This window comes from Scyliorhinus torazame, chromosome 11 (genome assembly GCF_047496885.1).
Source record: "Scyliorhinus torazame isolate Kashiwa2021f chromosome 11, sScyTor2.1, whole genome shotgun sequence".
NCBI lineage: Eukaryota > Metazoa > Chordata > Chondrichthyes > Carcharhiniformes > Scyliorhinidae > Scyliorhinus > Scyliorhinus torazame.
The window spans coordinates 30,480,748-30,499,197 of record NC_092717.1 but is presented as its reverse complement, the minus strand read 5'-3'; the positions used below and the strand labels follow the sequence as shown (position 1 = coordinate 30,499,197).

The following is an 18,450-nucleotide window of genomic DNA, read 5'->3' as shown; positions in this document are numbered from 1 at the left end:
GTGAACGCTGAGGGGGTGGCCTGGGGGGGGGGGGGGGTGAGGGGGGATCCTGCACCGGGCTTTACCTGGAATGTGGGGTGGCCCGCGATCGGTGCCCACCGATCGTCGGGCCGTCCTCTCTGAAGGAGGACCTCCTTCCTTCCGCGGCCCCGCAAGATCCGTCCCCCATCTTCTTGCGGGGCGGACTTAGAGAGGACGGCAACCGCGCATGCGCGGATGACGCTCGTTATGCGGCGCCGGCCGCGTCATCTATGCGGCGCCGCTTTTACGCGGGCGACATGGCCTGGCGCGTGTAGATGACGCGGCCCCGATCCTGGCCCATTGTCAGGGCCTGAGTCGGTCGGGACCGGGGCCGTTCCGCGCCGTCGTGAACCTCAACGGCGTTCACGACGGCGCGGCCACTTCGGCGTGGGAGTGGAGAATCCCGCCCAGGATCTATCATGACAGATTTCACTCTGGGATCAGACATGTCCAGTGTTAACATCAGATGAGATGATAACAGCTGCCATATGATACAGCTATATTGGCCGTACGTCCCAACGACTGACGGCGGATCATATCAAACTGTGTGTCCATTCAAAAGCAGGAAATACAGGGCAATCTCAGGAGGTCTGACAGCATCTGTGAAGAGAGAGGGGAGCTAACATTTTGATCCTGGGTGACTCTTTGTCAAATTGACAACATAGTCATCCAGACTCGGAACGCCAGCTCCCTTCTCTCTCCACAGAGGCTGTCAGACCTGCTGAGATTGCCCAGCATTTTCTGTTTTCGTTTCAGATTGCAGCATCCACAGTAATTTGCTTTTATCCCAGCATGTCCATTCAGCTGCTCTAGACAGGCAAAGTATTAACCGTACCCAACTAGCCTATGCTTGTAAAACTCAAAACATAGGCTGAACTTTTCCGGCTGATCCCGTCGATGGGATCTTTTGGTCCCGTCGGCGGCGTTCCCCGCCATGGGTTGCCCTGTGGTGGAGGGTGCGAATAACGGGAAAACAACGGGAATGGTTTGGAGGTTGGGGTTGGGTCGGAGACCTCTTGCTGGTGGATCTTGATGGTTGTAGGGGAGGTGGAAGGTGGGGGGATCAGGGGTGGCAAATCAGGGTACCCCATGATGAAGGCCAGGGCGTTTCCTGATTATAGAGATTCCTCCAGTGGGCACCTATATCCAGAGGGGGTAGGGGTTAGATATGAAGGCACGTACCTCCTGAATCCACCAAGTTCTCACCTCGAGGCAGCTGTCAGATTCCCCCTCAGGAAACCCCATCAGAGATAAAATTGAAAACCTGAATGACAACGAGGCTCACAGCTTCATTATCATATTCAACCCGCCTCCTTGGAATAGATTAGGCCGGCCGCCCAACATCCGACCCCAGTTAAAGCTGGGAACAGGGGAGTTGGCGCTGGTTTGGGTGCGGAAAAGAACTTTCAGTCTTTAAGCCGCCACCCCCATCCCATTCCACAGCTGACACAAACATGCCTGTTTTTCTAGGTCAAAATTCAGCTCATAATTTACCTGTCAAGAAACAAATAGCAAGCTCCAAATCACTTTGGATTGACCGCCTAAATTTTAGCTTCAAACACCTTGAGTCACAGTGCAAAGCACTGGAACTTTCAGACAGTTACCTCTTCCTGTTGCTCTTTGGTTGCAGGGCTGCTGGGTCCAAGGAAATACTTTCGATTCAGGTATTTGCTGATGATCTCATTGGAGGTGCTATCTTTACTTTTTTTGTCATTGTAAGGTATAGTTAGATAGTGGTCAATGTCCAACCAGCAGTTGAGGTCCACGCTGCAAGAAAAGAGAGAAAATGTTCCATCTATCAGCAAAACCGCAATTATTAAAAACCATTACCAAACTAACTAAGCACTGCAGTGTTGTCACTGTGTCAAGTTAAGGTGTGGGCATATTATCACATAGTATTTACAACACAGTGTAAGGCCCCTTCCTGTTGATTCCCTTATTTCCTATTTATTTTACTTTGTTGTTATCGTTCATGGATCTTTAATGGAGACAGACCTTTAAGTTGAGCAGGATAAGTGAGGGACTCAAACGTTTCAAAATAGCACACTGTGCTATGAAGTTTTTGCTTTTGAACAGAAGAACTCAGACTTTCTGGCGCCCATGAGATCGGAGGGGTTTGGTTCAATTGGTTGGCTGGTGGACAATGAATTGGCCAGGGACAATATTCTGCCTGGCAACAGTGATTGGGTTCTGCCAGGTGGGGGGTTGAGGACCTAGCAGAGAAAGCACCTGGGCACTGACAGGAAAGGTTGCGTGTTGCCCTTTCTCTTTCAAATGTTTTCCTGCCTGCTGTTTCTGAGTGTGCAGGGAAATCTCGAGACCCTGATGAATCTACAGTGAAAAGCATAACTGACTGAAAGCAAAGATATCCAACTGGAGGCCTAGACTGAAGAAAGAGCTAACTGGAACACTTCCACCTGAAACATTTTACTTTTGTATTATTTTACACTCCTCATTCCCCTCTGTCTTGTGTGTGTGTGTATGTGTGTATAGAGGGTGGGGTGACTTTGTTGCCTATTTAATTATAGTTATTATTAATAAAAATTAATTGTGTTTTAATCTACAAACCTGGGGCGTCATTCTCCGACCCCACGCCGGGTTGGAGAATCGCCGGGGGCTGCCGTGAATCCCGCCCCCGCCGGTTGCCGAAGTCTCCGGTACCGGATATTCGGCGGGGGCGGGAATCGGGCCGCGCCGGTTGGCGGGCCCCCCCGCTGGATTCTCCGGCCCAGATGGGCCGAAGTCCCGCCGATAAATTGCCTGTCCCGCCAGCGTGGATTAAACTACCTTTTGAACGACGGGACAAGGCGGCGTGGACGGGCTCCGGGGTCCTGGGGGGGGCGCGGGGCGATCTGGCCCCGGGGGGTGCCCCCACGGTGGCCTGGCCCGCGATTGGGTCCACCGATCCGCGGGCAGGCCTGTGCCGTGGGGGCACTCTTTCCCTTCCGCCTCCGCCACGGTCTCCACCATGGCGGAGGCGGAAGAGACTCCCTCCACTGCGCATGCGCGGGAAACTGTCAGCGGCCGCTGACGCTCCCGCACATGCGCCGCCCGGAGCGGAGATGTCATTTCCGCGCCAGCTGGCGGGGCAACAAAGGCCGTTTCCGCCAGCTGGCGGGGCGGAAATCCCTCCGGCGTCGGCCTAGCCCCTCAATGTTGGGGCTCGGCCCCCAAAGATGCGGAGCATTCCGCACCTTTGGGGCGGCGCGATGCCCGTCTGATTGGCGCCGTTTTGGGCGCCAGTCGGCGGACATCGCGCCGTTTGGGGAGAAATTCGCCCCTGATGACTGTAGCTATTGGACAGCCAAAGACCCAAGACTTCAGCTAATTTTTAAAATTAAGAGTTCATGCTGTGACCCCAGGACAAGTGGGAATTGACTGCATTAAAAGCCAGGGTGTTGGAACTACAGTAACAGCGACAGTTAGTCTTGCAATTTAGAATCATATTGAAATATCAATATTTTATGAATTCCCATTACAGAATGGAATCAGTGGGCTGAATTGTATGTGGCCCAGATGATGTTCCCTGCAGGGGGGGGAGGGGGGAGGGTGGTGGAACAAGAAAATAGGGTGGGTACCCAACCCACCACCTTCCCCATCACCCCCAAATTCACCCCTATAGTAAGCAGGGTGGGTGAGGAGGCGGGCACCAAAATCAGCAGCCTGCCCCGCTATCTTTAAATGAATAATCAAGGATCAATTACATTTGCTATCAAGACGCTGAGAATACGCTGCCCATGACATAAAATGTTTGGCACCCTCCCACCCCTCACCCTCACCCGTCTCCCTAATCTACCCACACGCTCCCAGTCCAAGACCCCAGACCTACCAGCTCCCGGGATACATGGGCCTTGGCCATCTCCTTTGCAGCCCCGGAAGCCGCCACTGGTGCCTTCCCGCACAGCCGGGATTGCTGAAGCCATTAGTCAGTTGGATTGGCCGGCAGCTGAGAGGGTGGAATCCCACCCGGACCCCATTAATCCTCCCCACAGTGCTTTATGGCAGTGGGGCAGTGCGGTACGGAGCCTATCAGCCCCACACCAACATTGTTTCTGGTTGGGTTGCCCACCCGCTTCCCCCTCGTATTATTCTGCCTGTTGTGACAGAAAAGTTCTTGATAAACAAGAGAATAATTGGTTGAGTCAAAAGTGTGATCCTGTGCCATAAACTATATTAAAATACCCCACTGCTTCTGAAAACACTGCAATGAGGAATATGACAAACGGTTCTTCCTCCTTCACCAAACCTTTTTAATAAAGGAGAAACAGTTTATTAAAGTGGTGTGTTTTGGCGTGATGTAAGTGGCTCCAGTGAGCAGCACTTATTAGAAAATGCAACAATGTGCACAGAAGGGGTGCTGTGGGGAATCACCTGATGTAGCACGTTAATGTCCATAAAATGTGCAAAAGTAATGGTTCTATGTTCAATGAAATTAAAATTGCTTATTGTCACAAGTAGGCTTCAAATGAAGTTACTGTGAAAAGTCCCTAATGGTTACATTCCACCACCTGTTCGGGAGGCTGGTACGGGAATTGAACCGTGCTGCTGGCCTGCCTTGGTCTGCTTTCAAAGCCAGCGATTTAGCCTTGTGCTAAACCAGCCCCTCTAATCACGACGGCTAAGGTCGGCTTGAGCAGTCTTATGGTGACGGGGGGTGTGCTGTGTAGTCGAACATCAGGTGGCTCTCCTCCGTAAGACAGTAAAATAGGTACTTTTGACCGAATGCAGCCCGCAAAATTGGACTAAAACATCCCCTCACCCTCAACGACAAGATACTCGGTAAAAATGCCAGGAAGAAGCAGCTCAAGAGGCTGCACGGACACCACGAACGGTGGCAAGGGACAAGAGCAGCGAGCAAGCGGAGACAGCGATGAGGAAGGCACAGGGGAGGTGGAGGAAATCAATGGATAACTTTGCGCGGGGCTGCATCGCCTCGCTATGAACAGGGGAACACAGAAAGGAGGGGACGAGGGCAGAAGAGCACAGGAGATAGTTGGAACAGCAGCAGAGCGTGTGTAGGAGGGGGTCAAACCGACCCTGGAAAGGGGGCCATCCCACTAGCGGGAAAGCTAGCGCCAGGAGGTATGTGTGAGAGGAGGGCCATGGCTCATATGCACGCGGTGGCAAAACCATTCTTTCCAGGTAGAGAGCGATGCATCAGACATCGTCCTGGCTGCTACCCTCAATCAGGCAGGCAGACCAGTAGCGTTCTTCTCCCGAACCCTCACCGCCTCCGAGGTTTGACACTCTGCAGTCGAGAAGGAGGCACAAGCCATTGTGGAGGCTGTGCGGCGCTGGAGACACTACCTCGCCAGTAGGAGGTTTACCCTCGTCACCGACCAACGGTCAGTCGCCTATATGTTCGATAACACGCAACGGGGCAAAATAAAAAGTGATAAGATTTTGAGGTGGAGGATCGAACTCTCCACCTACACATACGATATCAAGTATCGTCCAGGGGAGCTCAACGAGCCCCCAGAAGCCCTGTCCCGCGGCACTTGTGCCAACGCGCAGGACGACCACCTGCATGCCATCCACAATGACCTCTGCCACCTGGGGGTTACCCGGCTCTTCCATTTTATCAAGTCCCGCAACCTACCTTACTCAACCAAGGAGGTCAAGGCCATGATCAGGGCCTGCCAAGTCTGTGCGGAGTGCAAACCGCACTTCTACCGGCCAGACAAGGTTCGACTCGTGAAGGCCTCGGGTCCCTTTGAGCGACTGAGCGTGCACTTCAAGGGCCCCTCCCGTCCACCAATCGTTATGCCTATTTTCTCACCGTTATCGATGAGTTCTCCCGTTTCCCATTCACCATTCCCTGCCCCGACATGACTCAGCCACCGTGATTAAGGCACTGCACAGCATCTTCACTCTGTTCGGTTTCCCCGCTTATATCCACAGCGACCGGGGTACATCGTTCATGAGCGATGAACTACGTCAGTATCTGCTCAGCAAAAGCATCGCCTCGAGCAGAACGACCAGTTATAACCCGGGGAAACGGGCAAGTGGAGAGGGAGAACGCGACCGTGTGGAAGGCTGTCCTTCTGGCCCTGCGGTCGAGAAGTCTCCCAACTACCCGCTGGCAGGAGGTCCTACCCGATGCCCTACACTCCATTAGGTCACTCCTCTGCACGGCCACGAATGAGACCCCTCACAACCGATTGTTTGTCTTCCCCAGGAAGTCTACCTCCGGGGTCTCTCTTCCACCTTGGCTGATGGCTCCGGGACCTGTTCTTTTCCGGAGGCACACGAGGAGCCATAAAACGGACCCCCGGTTGAAAAGGTCCGACTGCTCCACGCCAACCCCAGTTACGCCTACGTCGAGTACCCCGACGGCAGGCAAGATACGGTTTCCCTCCGGGATCCGGCACCCGCTGGATCCACCACTACAGACGCCCCTTCCCGCGCCGCTCCCCTACAGGACCCGGCGCCCCCTACAACACACTCCCTTCCGGCCCTACCCCCCGTTGGTGAGCACCTACCGTGCGCCCGCCCTTGACACACCCCGCCGGCGCCGGCACCGCTACTCCGGCCCTGCCTAGTTCCCCTGCCCCGACCCGGACCGAAGCTCCGACCGCTGTGCTCCCGGATGTACCCTCAACCAGGACGTCCGTGCCCGCCGCACCACCGCCCGAATTGAGGAGGTCAATGAGGACGATCCGGCCACTGAGACGGATGGACCTATGATGACACTTCACCCCGCCGGACTCTTTGTTAAACAGGGGGTGAATGTGATGAACGGTTACTGCCTTGTCATCATGTAAGGTGATGTCCCCTTTAAGACAGGGCTTGGAACCCTGGGGACTCCGATTCTGGCTCCGCCCATCTGTGAGCCATACATAAAGGGCTGCCTTGTGGGCTGTGCAGCAGTCAGCACATGTCTCAGTTCTAGCATAGTTCTTAGACTATTAAAGCCTTCTTTACCATTTACACTCTAAGCGTCATTATTGAGGGTACCTCACACCTATAATTACAAGATTATGTATCGCCCCAGCAAACTCAAGAACCTCCAGACGCCCTATCACGAGGTAAATGTGCCAGTGCACAGGTAGACCAACTCCACGTCCTACACACAGCCTTTGCCACCCAGGAGTCACACGGTTGTATCACTTCATTAAGGCACAAAATCTGCCCTACTCCGTCGAGGAAGTAAGGACAATCACCAGGGACTGCCAGGTGACTGCGGAGTGTAAGCCGCACTTCTACCGGCCGGACCGCGCTCGCCTGGTGAAGGCGTCCCGCCCCTTTGAACGCCTCAGCGTGGACTTCAAAGGCCCCCTCCCCTCCACCGACCGTCACACTTATTTTCTCAGTGTGATCGACGAATACTCCAGATTCCCCTTTGCCATCCCATGCCCCGACATGACGTCTGCCACCGTCATTGAAGCCCTCAACACAATCTTCACTCTGTTCGATTTCCCCGCCTACATCCACAGTGACAGGGGATCCTCATTCATGAGTGATGAGCTGCGTCAGTTCCTGCTCATAAGGGGTATTGCCTCCAGCAGAACGACGAGCTACAACCCCCGGGGAAACGGGCAGGTAGAAAGGGAGAATGGGACGGTATGGTGGGCGGTCCAGCTGGCCCTACGGTCCAGAAGCCTCCCGGCCTCCCGCTGGCAGCAGGTCCTCCCTGATGCACTCCACTCCATTCGCTCATTACTCTGCACTGCCACTAACAATACACCCAGTGAACGTCTTTTTGCCTTCCCCAGGAAGTCCACATCTGGGGTGTCGCTCCTGACTTGGCTCGCAGCTCCGGGAACCGTGCTCCTCCGTAAGCACGTCCGACTCCACAAGGCGGACCCGTTGGTGGAGAGGGTGCACTTGCTCCACGCAAACCCCCAGTACACATATGTGGTGTTCCCCGACGGCCGCCAGGATATTGTCTCCCTCAGGGACCTGGCACCAGCAGGTTCCACCCCCACACCCCCTCCACCCCCGGCGCCACCCTCCCCTCCCCTGTCGCTCCCAACAGCACCCCCACCAGGACCATCCATCGTCCCCCTGCCCACGCCCGACGATGAAGAGGATTTTGGCACGCTCCCGGAGTCACCATCGACCAACCAGATCAGCACCAACATTGCCGACACCACTGCGTCGCTCCCAGAGGAACATCAAGGCCCCGGACCGGCTAAACCTCTGACCGGTTCACCGGACATCAAAGGACATTTGTTTGCTCAAATCTTGTAAATATTAACTCATTGCTGTATATAGTTATCCACCACCCCCGCCGGACTCAATTTTTAACAGGGGGTGAATGTGGTAAACCACTGTTGCACCTGTATTAGGTGATGTACGGTAAAACCTGTACTACAGGTTCGCCGGTAGTCCCTGCCTGCTGGCTCCGCCCAGGAGGCGGGGTATAAATATGCGTGTCCTCCACCCAGCAGCCATTTCGCCAGTTGCTGTGGGAGGCCACACATCTGATAGCAATAAAGCCTCAGTTGGATTCAACTATCGTCTTTGTCCAATTGATCGTGCCTCAATCCGGAGCACAGGGGCCCGGCCTCATAGTGAGAACGGTAACTGCGGCAATCTTGGATGGCCGCCTAACAAAGGGAAACCCCGGAGTGCAGGGGAGCATCCACATGGTGAGTATAGTTGATCCTGCAGGAGATGGAAGGGGAGGGGGGGGAACAAAACCCCCACATTAGAATGTCAGGGGTCCTAACAGCCCAGTGAAGAGTCATAGGTTTCCTCCAAGATACGTACCTGAGGGAGAAGGACCGGGTGAGGGTAAGGAAGGGCTGGGTGGGACAGACCTACCATTCCTGCTATGGGATGAGAGCTAGGGGGAGCCATACTGATAAACAATAGGGTGTTTACTTCGACGAGCATGGTTATGGAACCAGGGGGACGGTACGTCATGGTCCGCGTTGTCCTGGACAGAGCACCGGTAGTCCTGGTGAACGTGAACGCGCCCAACTGGGACGACACAGAATTTGTAAAGAGGACCATGGCGGTAATCCCAGATATAGATACGTACCGATTGATCGGGGGGGGGGGGGGCTTTAACTGTGTACAGAACCCACTGATGGACAGGTCGGACCCCAGAGCAGGGAAAACAGAAGATATGGCTGGAGAACTGGGATCATTTATGGAACTGATGAAGGCAGCGGACCAATGGCGGTTGATGCACACGGGGGAGAAGGAATTCCTCGTCTGTACAAGCGACGGAATTCTTCGTCCCTGAGACTAAGTGGTTGACACTGGGGCAGGATTCACGGGGGGTTCTACGACAGCAACAATGGCACTGCACCTGGACCGATTAAGAGGTTTATACTTATTCCAATGAGAATACGGGATTCTCTGGATTTGCGATTGACACTCAGGAGGCTGATAAGCTGCAGCCGCATGTATACAATTCAGTCCCCACACACACCATCCCAGCCAACAAGGTGGCAGCGAGGAGAGCGACACCCTGTTTTACAGACCCCGAGCTTGAGACCTGTTGGACGACATGGAGGGTAGGCCAGTGACCCTGTATCCTGGCCCAGGAAGGAGGCTGCCAGCCGCCGCTGTTCGCCGGGCCTGGACGCAGGCGGCAGAGGCTGTAAGCGTCGCCAGCAACAACGTCCGGACCGCTGTACCGGAAGAAACTGTACGACCTCCTCAGGGTGGCCAGGGTGAGTAGGCAGCACTGTGCCACCTTACCAACCCTTGTCCCACACATCCATTACCCCACCCCCAACCCAGAGGGCGTCCGAACCCCCAGCCTTTACCACATGCCAGCACCCATACCGTCCGCCATGGCCCAGTGCCCTGGCCATTGAAGCCATCAGCTACCCACCCCTTGGCTGCATGCATCGGACTGTCTAACACTGAACATCTTCTGTTCCCCACCCCAACCCCCACCCACCGCCCCAGGAGAAGGCTGACCATAGCCGCCAGGAGTGGGAAAAGACTGGAGGGGAACCTGCGGGCCCTCGACATTGTCGGCGGGCCAGAGGAAAGGGCAGTTGTCGGGGTGAAGGTCGGCGTCGGGCGAGGAAATGAGACCCCGTGGAGTTCTGATTCCCGATGATATGTGTGTCAACACCGTCCCCCACTAACACCACCCTCACACCACACCACACTCACCCTACACCGCCCCCCCAACTCCACCCTCACCCCACCACACTCACCCTACACTGCCCCCCCACCACTCTCATCCCACCCCACCCTCACCCTACACCCCCACCCCTCCCAACACCACTCTCACCCCACACCACCCTCACCCTACACCGCCCCTCCCAACACCACCCTCACCCCACCCCCCCCCTCACCCTACACCCCCGCCCCTCCCAACACCACTGTATGGATCATACAGACTCATTTCGCTGCTCAATGTGGATGCGAAAATGCTTACAAAACTCCTGGCTAAGTGGCTGGAGAACTGTGTACCAGAGGTGGTCACTGGGGGCCAGATGGGCTTTGTTAAGGGTAGACAGCTAACAGTGAACATCAGGTTGCTGAACGTGATAATGACCCCATCCAGGGCGAGAACTCTAGAGGTGATCGTCTCCCTGGATGTAGGGAAGCCCTTCTACAGCGTCGAGTGCAAGTACCTCATTGAGGTACTGGAGCAGTTTGGGCTAGGGACAGGGTTCACCTCATCCAGTATAACCCCCCCCCCCAAGGCAAGCGTACAGACCAACGCCACCAGCTCTGAATACTTCCAGCTGCACAGAGGCACAAGGCAGGGATGCCCGCTGTCCCCGCTCCTATTCGCGCTTGCAATCGAAATGCTCACGATCGCCCTCAGAGCGGCGAGAAGCTGGAATGGATTCCGAAGAAAAGACAGAGAGCAGAGACTCGCTCCATGTGGATGACCTGCTCCTCTATATCTTGGACCCGCAAAGCAGCATGGAAGTAATCACAAAGATCTTGGGAGAATTTGGAGCCTTCTGAGTCTACAAACCCAACCTGAGGTAGAGTGAAGCAATCCCTATGAACCCGGGGGGGGGGGGGGGGGGGGGGGGGGGGCGGCAGAGCTGGAGGGACTACCATTCAACTAGCCCAAAGCAAATTCCGCTCCCTGGGGGATCCAGATAGCCCATGACTGGGCACGGATCTACATGTGGAACCTGACCATCTGGCAGAGGAAGTAAAAAAGGGCTATATGGGATGCACTCCCGCTTTCCCTGGCGGGGAGGGTACTGATGACCAAGGTGAAGTTACTGCCCAGGTTCCTCTTCCTGTTCAGGTCCATACTGATCTCCATCCCCCAAGGCCTTTTTAAACTCGATAAGATAAGACGTTTATGGTATTTGGTGGTGGGGCGGGGGTTGGGGGTGCTGACATTTACAGATTACGAACTTTTCCGTAGGGAGAAGACAACATACCCATGGACCCCGAGACATAAGTATTAGAGGAGGTACTGGATGCAGACAATCTAGGGAGGTGAAACTGCGGGGACCTGTACGGACGACTATTAGAAAGGACACGCTGCCCACTGGACGAAACACAGGAAAAATGGGAGGAAGAGCTAGGGACGGAAATAGGGTGAAGCACTGAACAGGGCCACCTCCTCCTGTGCAGGGCTAAGCCTCATGCAGCTGAAAGTGGTGCACAGAGCGCACTGACAAGAACCCAAATGAGAAGGTTCTTCCTGGAGATGGAAGACAAATGTGAGCGGTGCCAGGGAAGCCCGGCCAACCACACCCACATGTTCTGGGCATGCCCCAGACTTGTCGGGTTCTGGACAGCCTTCTTCAAGGCTGAGGGTGGAGCCGTGCCCGAATGTGGCGGTCTTTGTGGTATAGGACCGTTCAGAACTATTCATATGGATGAGGGCCGATGCCCTTGCCTTTGCTTCCCTAATTGCCCGCCGGAGAATCCCGTTCTGCTGCCGATCAGCAACACAAGCTGCAGACTGGCCGGCAGTATTCTTTGGAATTTCTCCGCCTGGAGAAGATCAAGTTCGCTATCCGAGGGTCAGAAGATGGCTTGAAGCATGAAGGCTATTCGCCAACTTGTACCAGGACCTGTTAGAGGCCCAACAGCCAATTGAGCAAACAAAGCGGTTGGTGGGGGGGGGGGGGGGGCATATAGGAGCCTACGAAAATACGTGGAAACAGATAAGGAATGGTGGGGGGGGGGGTGCAGAGAGAGTGGAGGGGAGTCCAGAAAACAGCCAAAACAAATATCAAGGGGCCCAGAGCGATGCAACAAAAATGAAAACCCCAAAGAAACACCGCAAGGGAGGTGGGTGGTTGAGGGGAGAGGGGGGAGTGAGGAGGAGAAGGAGGGTGGGGCCAATCGACAAAGTGGGGGGGAGGGGAAGGGAAAAATGCCGCACACATGTAAATAGAAGATAACTGCCCACTGTAGAATACGCGACCCGAGAAAAGATCCTGAAATGTCATGTATATTGCAACCGATGCACATAACCTTGTTGAATGCACAGTGTGCAAAATGTAAAAACTTCAATAAAATCATTTTGAAAAACATCGGCTCGTGAAGCATGTATGGGAAACTCTACATTGTACAGCCTTCCCCGTAGCACACCGTCACTCTGCTGTGTTACCGAAAAATTCTCAGAAACTTACTCTGCTAAATTTTCTCTGAGGAACATCTGGAATTGGTCGAGTTCTAAGCGATTGTGGAGAATCGAATTGAATGTATAATTCTGGAATTGTGCAGGAACTGTTTGCCACGCGCCTTTGGAATCATCTGAAACGTCTCCTTGGCTGGCGGAATGGACAAGAGCAGCAAACTCCTAAGGAAAGTGATGAAAGTTAAACAGACAGGTACGGCTTTGGTAACTGCAGGTCGTAAATGTGTCGCAATTTTCCCTGCACGCCTGCAACATACCCCCCCCGCCCCCGGCCATTTTTCTGTAGCTTTGTTTTGATCATGTATCCACCCACACATAAAGCCTGATTCCCCCCCACTACACTCCCCACCGGGCGAGGAGAAACCCACCGCCCATTTCTGTCCATGGTGGCTTCTTAACACTGCTGTCGTTTTGTGGAATGTGGGGTAACGGCAATGGACAGTTGCAGCAGAACCCCCTCGTGCCAGAGGTGGTAGGCAGAGGATCTCTTGGGAATTCTTGGTCTGTTAGTACAGGTGCCTTCAACTCTGATCAACAAGAAACTCCATTATCTGCCTCCAGCACATTGGGGGCTCAGTTAGGGAACGTTAATGTGCAGAGTACTCCTCTCCTCTTAACTAGCTGAAAGCCAATGCCCGGTGCAGATTACTGGACGTTGATCAGTGTCCAGCAGCAGGGCACAGGTAGAATAAGAATGGTGGCCAATATCGCTCAGGATTACTGGGATCGACCACTCCCCATTGATAGTCAGTGGACTTTTAGCTGGCCCACCGCATCCCACACAACAGGTCCCAGGCAGGGCCAGAAAATCCCAGCAATAGTGTCCAAGATAGTAACCTAGCAGATCATCTACCCTGCCTGCACCCCGATAGGAATTGACAAACTTCAGTTTCCCCCCCAAAAAAATTTACAACAATCAGTTGGAAGACAAACCCTGCCATGAAACGGACTTGATTGCACATTGCATGCACACCTTCGCCAACAAAGTTGACTTTTGGGGCCTTTGGAATTGCAACTATTCACACTTTAGGAAATGTTGTCTCAGGTCAATGCTGCCAGTAAGTCATTATTCACTCAGCAGTGCAATCAATAACCATTACATGTCAGTACAAGAATGTCCAGTAGAATTTCCCCCCCAAAAAATCAACGTGTCAGCCAGTGTTAGTTGATTGAGATTAGAGAGTGATTTTGTTCCTGGCTTTGTGTTCAATAAATATAGATCGACATTTACTTTTTTTACAACCAAAGGGCTAATTACATCATAGGACAAAATCTTTCTCTGTAGCTCTTGAAGTTTCTTGAGGTATTTTGAATCCAAATATCGCGACTTCGTTGACAACTTCACCTAGAAATAAAAGATCCTCGCTGAGCGTCAATGAACAATGACATGACCATAACCATTGCACTGAAGGCTGAATGCTCAATTTACACCAGACCAGAATGTAAACACGAGGGAAAATGTGCATGTATTTTCTGATCAGCGACTTTTAGGCACAAATGTTCAAATGCTTGGACTCCATTATTCTGTGCAATATTAACCATCTTTTAAAATCAATTTAAAGTGCCCAATTCTTTTTTTTCCCCCAATTAAGGGGCAATTTAACGTGACCAATCCACCTACCCTGCACACCTTTGGGGTGTGGGGGTGCGACCCATGCAGACACGGGGAGAATGTGCAAACTCCACACGGACAGTGACCCGGGGCTGGGATCGAACCCGGGTCCTCGGCGTCGTGAGGCAGCAGTGCTAACCACTGTGCCACCATGCTGCCCGCAATGTCAACTATTTAATATTAAATAATACATGATTAAATTAGTCAATACCTGACTAAATGTAGTGCACTGAGAAACATACATGCACATAAGTTTTCACACCGAGTATTTCTCTATGGGCCAAATATATTTTGAAGACAAAAATGGAAGCATTTGCAAAGTATCTGTATTTACAAGATTTATTATGGGATGGGGGTGATGGTAGTGGAGTCACTGACCTTTTAGTCCTTTGACAGCTGCAAACACCAGAAGAAATGCACTGTGACACTCTGGAGTAGGCCAATAGCTTGCCAAGGCGATGACTTGCCAACAAATTCACTGAGCTTTATACATTCAGTGCTATTCTCAGCCACGCTGTCAATTGGAGATCAGGCAATTGGAGAAATCCTGAGTGGCTGCAAACAAACACTAGACCTAATGGCTGAATACAGGGCATATTCTGCTCTGTATGCATTCTGTCATCCACAAAAGTATGCAGGAAGTAGGGAGAAAAGAAGCAATATGAAATGGGGCAAACAACATGTGTGTCTACAGACCCAGCACAAGACTGAACCAAATATGAAGTGGACCATTTTGTACAGACTCATTCACAAAGCAGTTGGGCACAATGACAAACCTTTCTATAAATTGCCATTTCTGTTTCCATCATTTGGATCCAAGGTACCAGTAGCAAGAGGAGAGTGTGTTCCTCTAACTGATCAAACAGCTCTTCAAAGGGTGGCTCTAGTTTGTTATAGATATCTTTCTTATTCTCTGCGTCGATTTGGACATCTTCTGGGGCGCCTTCAACAGTGTATGTAGCAAAAATGAACTGAAACAAGTGGACAAATCATGAAAAGATCACGTATCCAAACATCCAATTATAGTTTCAATGGCTCCTTAAAATCATTCAAACAATCAGGGGCGAAATTCTCCCGAAACGGCGCGATGTCCGCCGACTGGCGCCCAAAACGGCGCCAATCAGACGGGGCATCGCGCCGCCCCAAAGGTGCGGAATGCTCCGCATCTTTGGGGGCCGAGCCCCAACATTGAGGGGCTAGGCCGATGCCGGAGGAATTTCCGCCCCGCCAGCTGGCGGAAATGGCCTTTGTTGCCTCGCCAGCTGGCGCGGGAAATGACATCCCCGGGCGGCGCATACGCGGGGAGCGTCAGCGGCCGCTGACAGTTTCCCACGCATGCGCAGTGGAGGGAGTCTCTTCCGCCTCCGCCATGGTGGAGACCGTTGCGGAGGCGGAAGGGAAAGAGTGCCCCCACGGCACAGGCCCGCCCGCGGATCGGTGGGCCCCGATCGCGGGCCAGGCCACCGTGGGGGCACCCCCCGGGGCCAGATCGCCCCGCGCCCCCCCAGGACCCCGGAGCCCGCCCATGCTGCCTTGTCCCGCCGTTCAAAAGGTGGTTTAATCCACGCCGGCGGGACAGGCAATTTATCGGCGGGACTTCGGCCCATCCGGGCCGGAGAATCCAGCGGGGGGGGGGGGGGGGGGGGCCGCCAACCGGCGCGGCCCGATTCCCGCCCCCGCCGAATATCCGGTACCGGAGACTTCGGCAACCGGCGGGGCGGGATTCACGGCAGCCCCCGGCGATTCTCCAACCCGGCGGGGGGTCGGAGAATGACGCCCCTGAATTTCCATTATAAAATTATATTGGTTACTCCTGGAGTGCAGAGTCAGTCCTGTAAACGAACAGGTCAGACAGTAACGGTAACCCAGAGGGTCTGCAGCTATTTGTCTTATTCGTGAATAATAGAGGAGAATAACGATGGTAATTATATTGTAACATGTTCCGAATGCCTCTCCGTCCGTAGCTTACAGATTAAGCACTACATGTTGTGTGCTAAGGTACACAGACAAGAAAGTGTCAGTTTTGATTCCTGCCTTGTGTTGAGTTACCTTATTTCAACTAGGGCCAGGAATTGAGGTACTTCAGGTGGTTCTAACATTCCTGGGCTAGAGAGAGGAAAGATCCAGCATGGATTATGGTCTGACTCCTGCCTTCCCTGCTCTACCATACCCTCCTCAGAGATATACCCAGTCAGTGCCCACAGCTTGCTGGTTTCATGTGGGTGAGACCCACGTCTCAATATTAAATCACCTGTCTGTTGTATCATCACGCCACCCCGTTTCATTTTCCACTAACTTCAATGACATATACCTAAAGAACTGCTATTCCTCTCTTCAGCTTGAAACTTGCAACTTTGTATTGAAATTAAACTTGACACAAACATTGAACTGCAGCTGGCATTTAAAAATTGCTTATGTAGCTTTAAAGGAACACTCATTGAATAGTAAAGAGACAAGGGTGGATTCTCCGCCGGCGGGATGCTCCGTTTTGCCGGCACCCCGGGGGGTCTCCCGACGACGTGGGGCTGCCCAACAATGGGAAACCCCATTGACTTGCCGGCGTAACGGAGCATCCCGCCGACGGGGTAAAAAAGAAATGTGGCGGGGCGGAGAATCCAGCCCAAAATGTCTCAGTCCAAAGATGTGCAGGTTAGATGGATTGGCCACGCTGAACTGTCCCTTAGTGTCCAAAGATGTGCATGTTAGATGGATTGGCCATGCTGAACTGTCCCTTAGTGTCCAAAGATGTGCATGTTAGGTGGGGTTACGGGGCTGGGGCGGGGAGTGGACCTGGATGGGGTGCTCTTTCAGAGGGTTGGTGCAGACTCAATGGGCCGAAGGGCCTCCTTCTGCACTGTGGGTATTCTGTGGAGTTTTGTTGCATCTACTGCTCCAATTTGCAAATGCTGGAAGGAGTATGCATTGGAACCTGGAAGTCTGGGTTTCATCAAGTGCTGACACCATGTAGCTATATGGCGTGAGTGCAAATCAAAAGCGATTCAGCTCCGGCGGGAGAACATAGTCTCCCAAACGAAAAGTCCTGCTCATATTCTGAACAGGTACTCTGCCCAGCAGCCAGACTAATTGGCAAACTTAGCTCTCTATCCAGCGGTGAGTGCATCAGAAAAGCCTTCCTGCTCCTGGGGATAGAGATTATGGGCAGGGATGGCTGAGGTGACAGTGGGTACTGCAGCCTCTTGGCGGGTCAGGGAGCAACATTCCCTCGAAGCTGCACATGCTGTGTGGCCGCAGAATCAAGAATGTGCCACACAAGGGCAGACCTGTTTCCACATAGACAGCAGTCCCTTTCAGATGTGCACGTATGTGGCCACACAGAGGGGACTGCACAGTGCAACAAACGCTGCGCACAGAAAAAGGGAATTAGAAGGAATGTTGTTGGGGAATGATCATGGGAATCGGAGAGAGATGGGGAGCAGAGAGAGGTGGCTGGATTCTCCGATTTTGCGGCTATGTCTGGAGGAAGCGTCTGGTCTTACGACCAAAAAGTCGGCGGCGCCCCCACACTGATGCTCTGCCCAGTGGGGGGGGGGGGTTAGCAGTCGCGCCACGTAAAGCTCTGACCTACAGATAAGGATGCAGAACGGCCGGGATCGTAGCCGTGCATGCGGCCACACCGTACAACGTGGTGCCAGCCGCGCGTGGACCAGGCCTGCCAGATAGCGCCCCCTTGCAACCCCCCCCCCCCCCCTCCTCCCGCCACCCCCGGACTACCCCCCACCAGTTCCCCCAGTCCCCGCCGAAGCTCCCCCCCGCCGGCCAGTGGAACGACTGCGGCGGCACGGGGCATAGTCCGCAGCCGCCACGCCTGCGCCCCGAAAACTGAGTACACGTGTCCCACGCAGTCGGCAAGTCAGCCTATCAGGCGCGGGCCTCAGGTGATGTCCTGAGGCCCTCCCAACGGCGTGCGGCGTACTCCTCGAGTATGCCATTTTTGAGGGGGCGGAGCATACAAAAAACAGCGACCCCCCCCCCGATCTCGGCGTAAAAACGGACTCTCCGCCCGATCGCGATTTCGGCGTCGGCAATCGCAGAATCCCGCCCAGGGTTGGGAAGTTTGGTTAATTGTGGGGGAGACCAACTGCAGAAAGGAAAGCAAGTTAGCCAGGGTAGTGTACTCCTCCAGGACCACATGCAATGCTGGAAAAAAACTCTTATCCTTTTCATGCAGACTCCTCATCTCCCTTTAGGAGCTGGGTAGCCAGGTAGCATTAAAGATGGAGGTGAGATCAAATCTGAGGCACGCTGTCTCATTCAA

General features: G+C 53.6%; 1 protein-coding gene across 4 annotated transcripts in view; it reads right to left on the bottom strand.

Annotated features, from left to right (window-relative positions):
* The window catches only part of LOC140385213 (regulator of G-protein signaling 22-like), a 198,201-nt gene that overhangs the window by 64,649 nt on the left and 115,102 nt on the right, over nucleotides 1-18,450 (bottom strand). For 3 of the 4 annotated variants that reach the window (XM_072467116.1, XM_072467117.1, XM_072467119.1), the window contains exons 15-18: nucleotides 14,951-15,145; nucleotides 13,794-13,907; nucleotides 12,555-12,724; nucleotides 1,626-1,788 (exon numbers count right to left, since the gene is read on the bottom strand). In XM_072467116.1, coding sequence (XP_072323217.1) covers nucleotides 1,626-1,788; nucleotides 12,555-12,724; nucleotides 13,794-13,907; nucleotides 14,951-15,145 — 642 coding nt within the window. The remainder of the gene's footprint in view (nucleotides 1-1,625; nucleotides 1,789-12,554; nucleotides 12,725-13,793; nucleotides 13,908-14,950; nucleotides 15,146-18,450) is intronic. The other variant, XM_072467118.1, reaches the window with a different exon arrangement.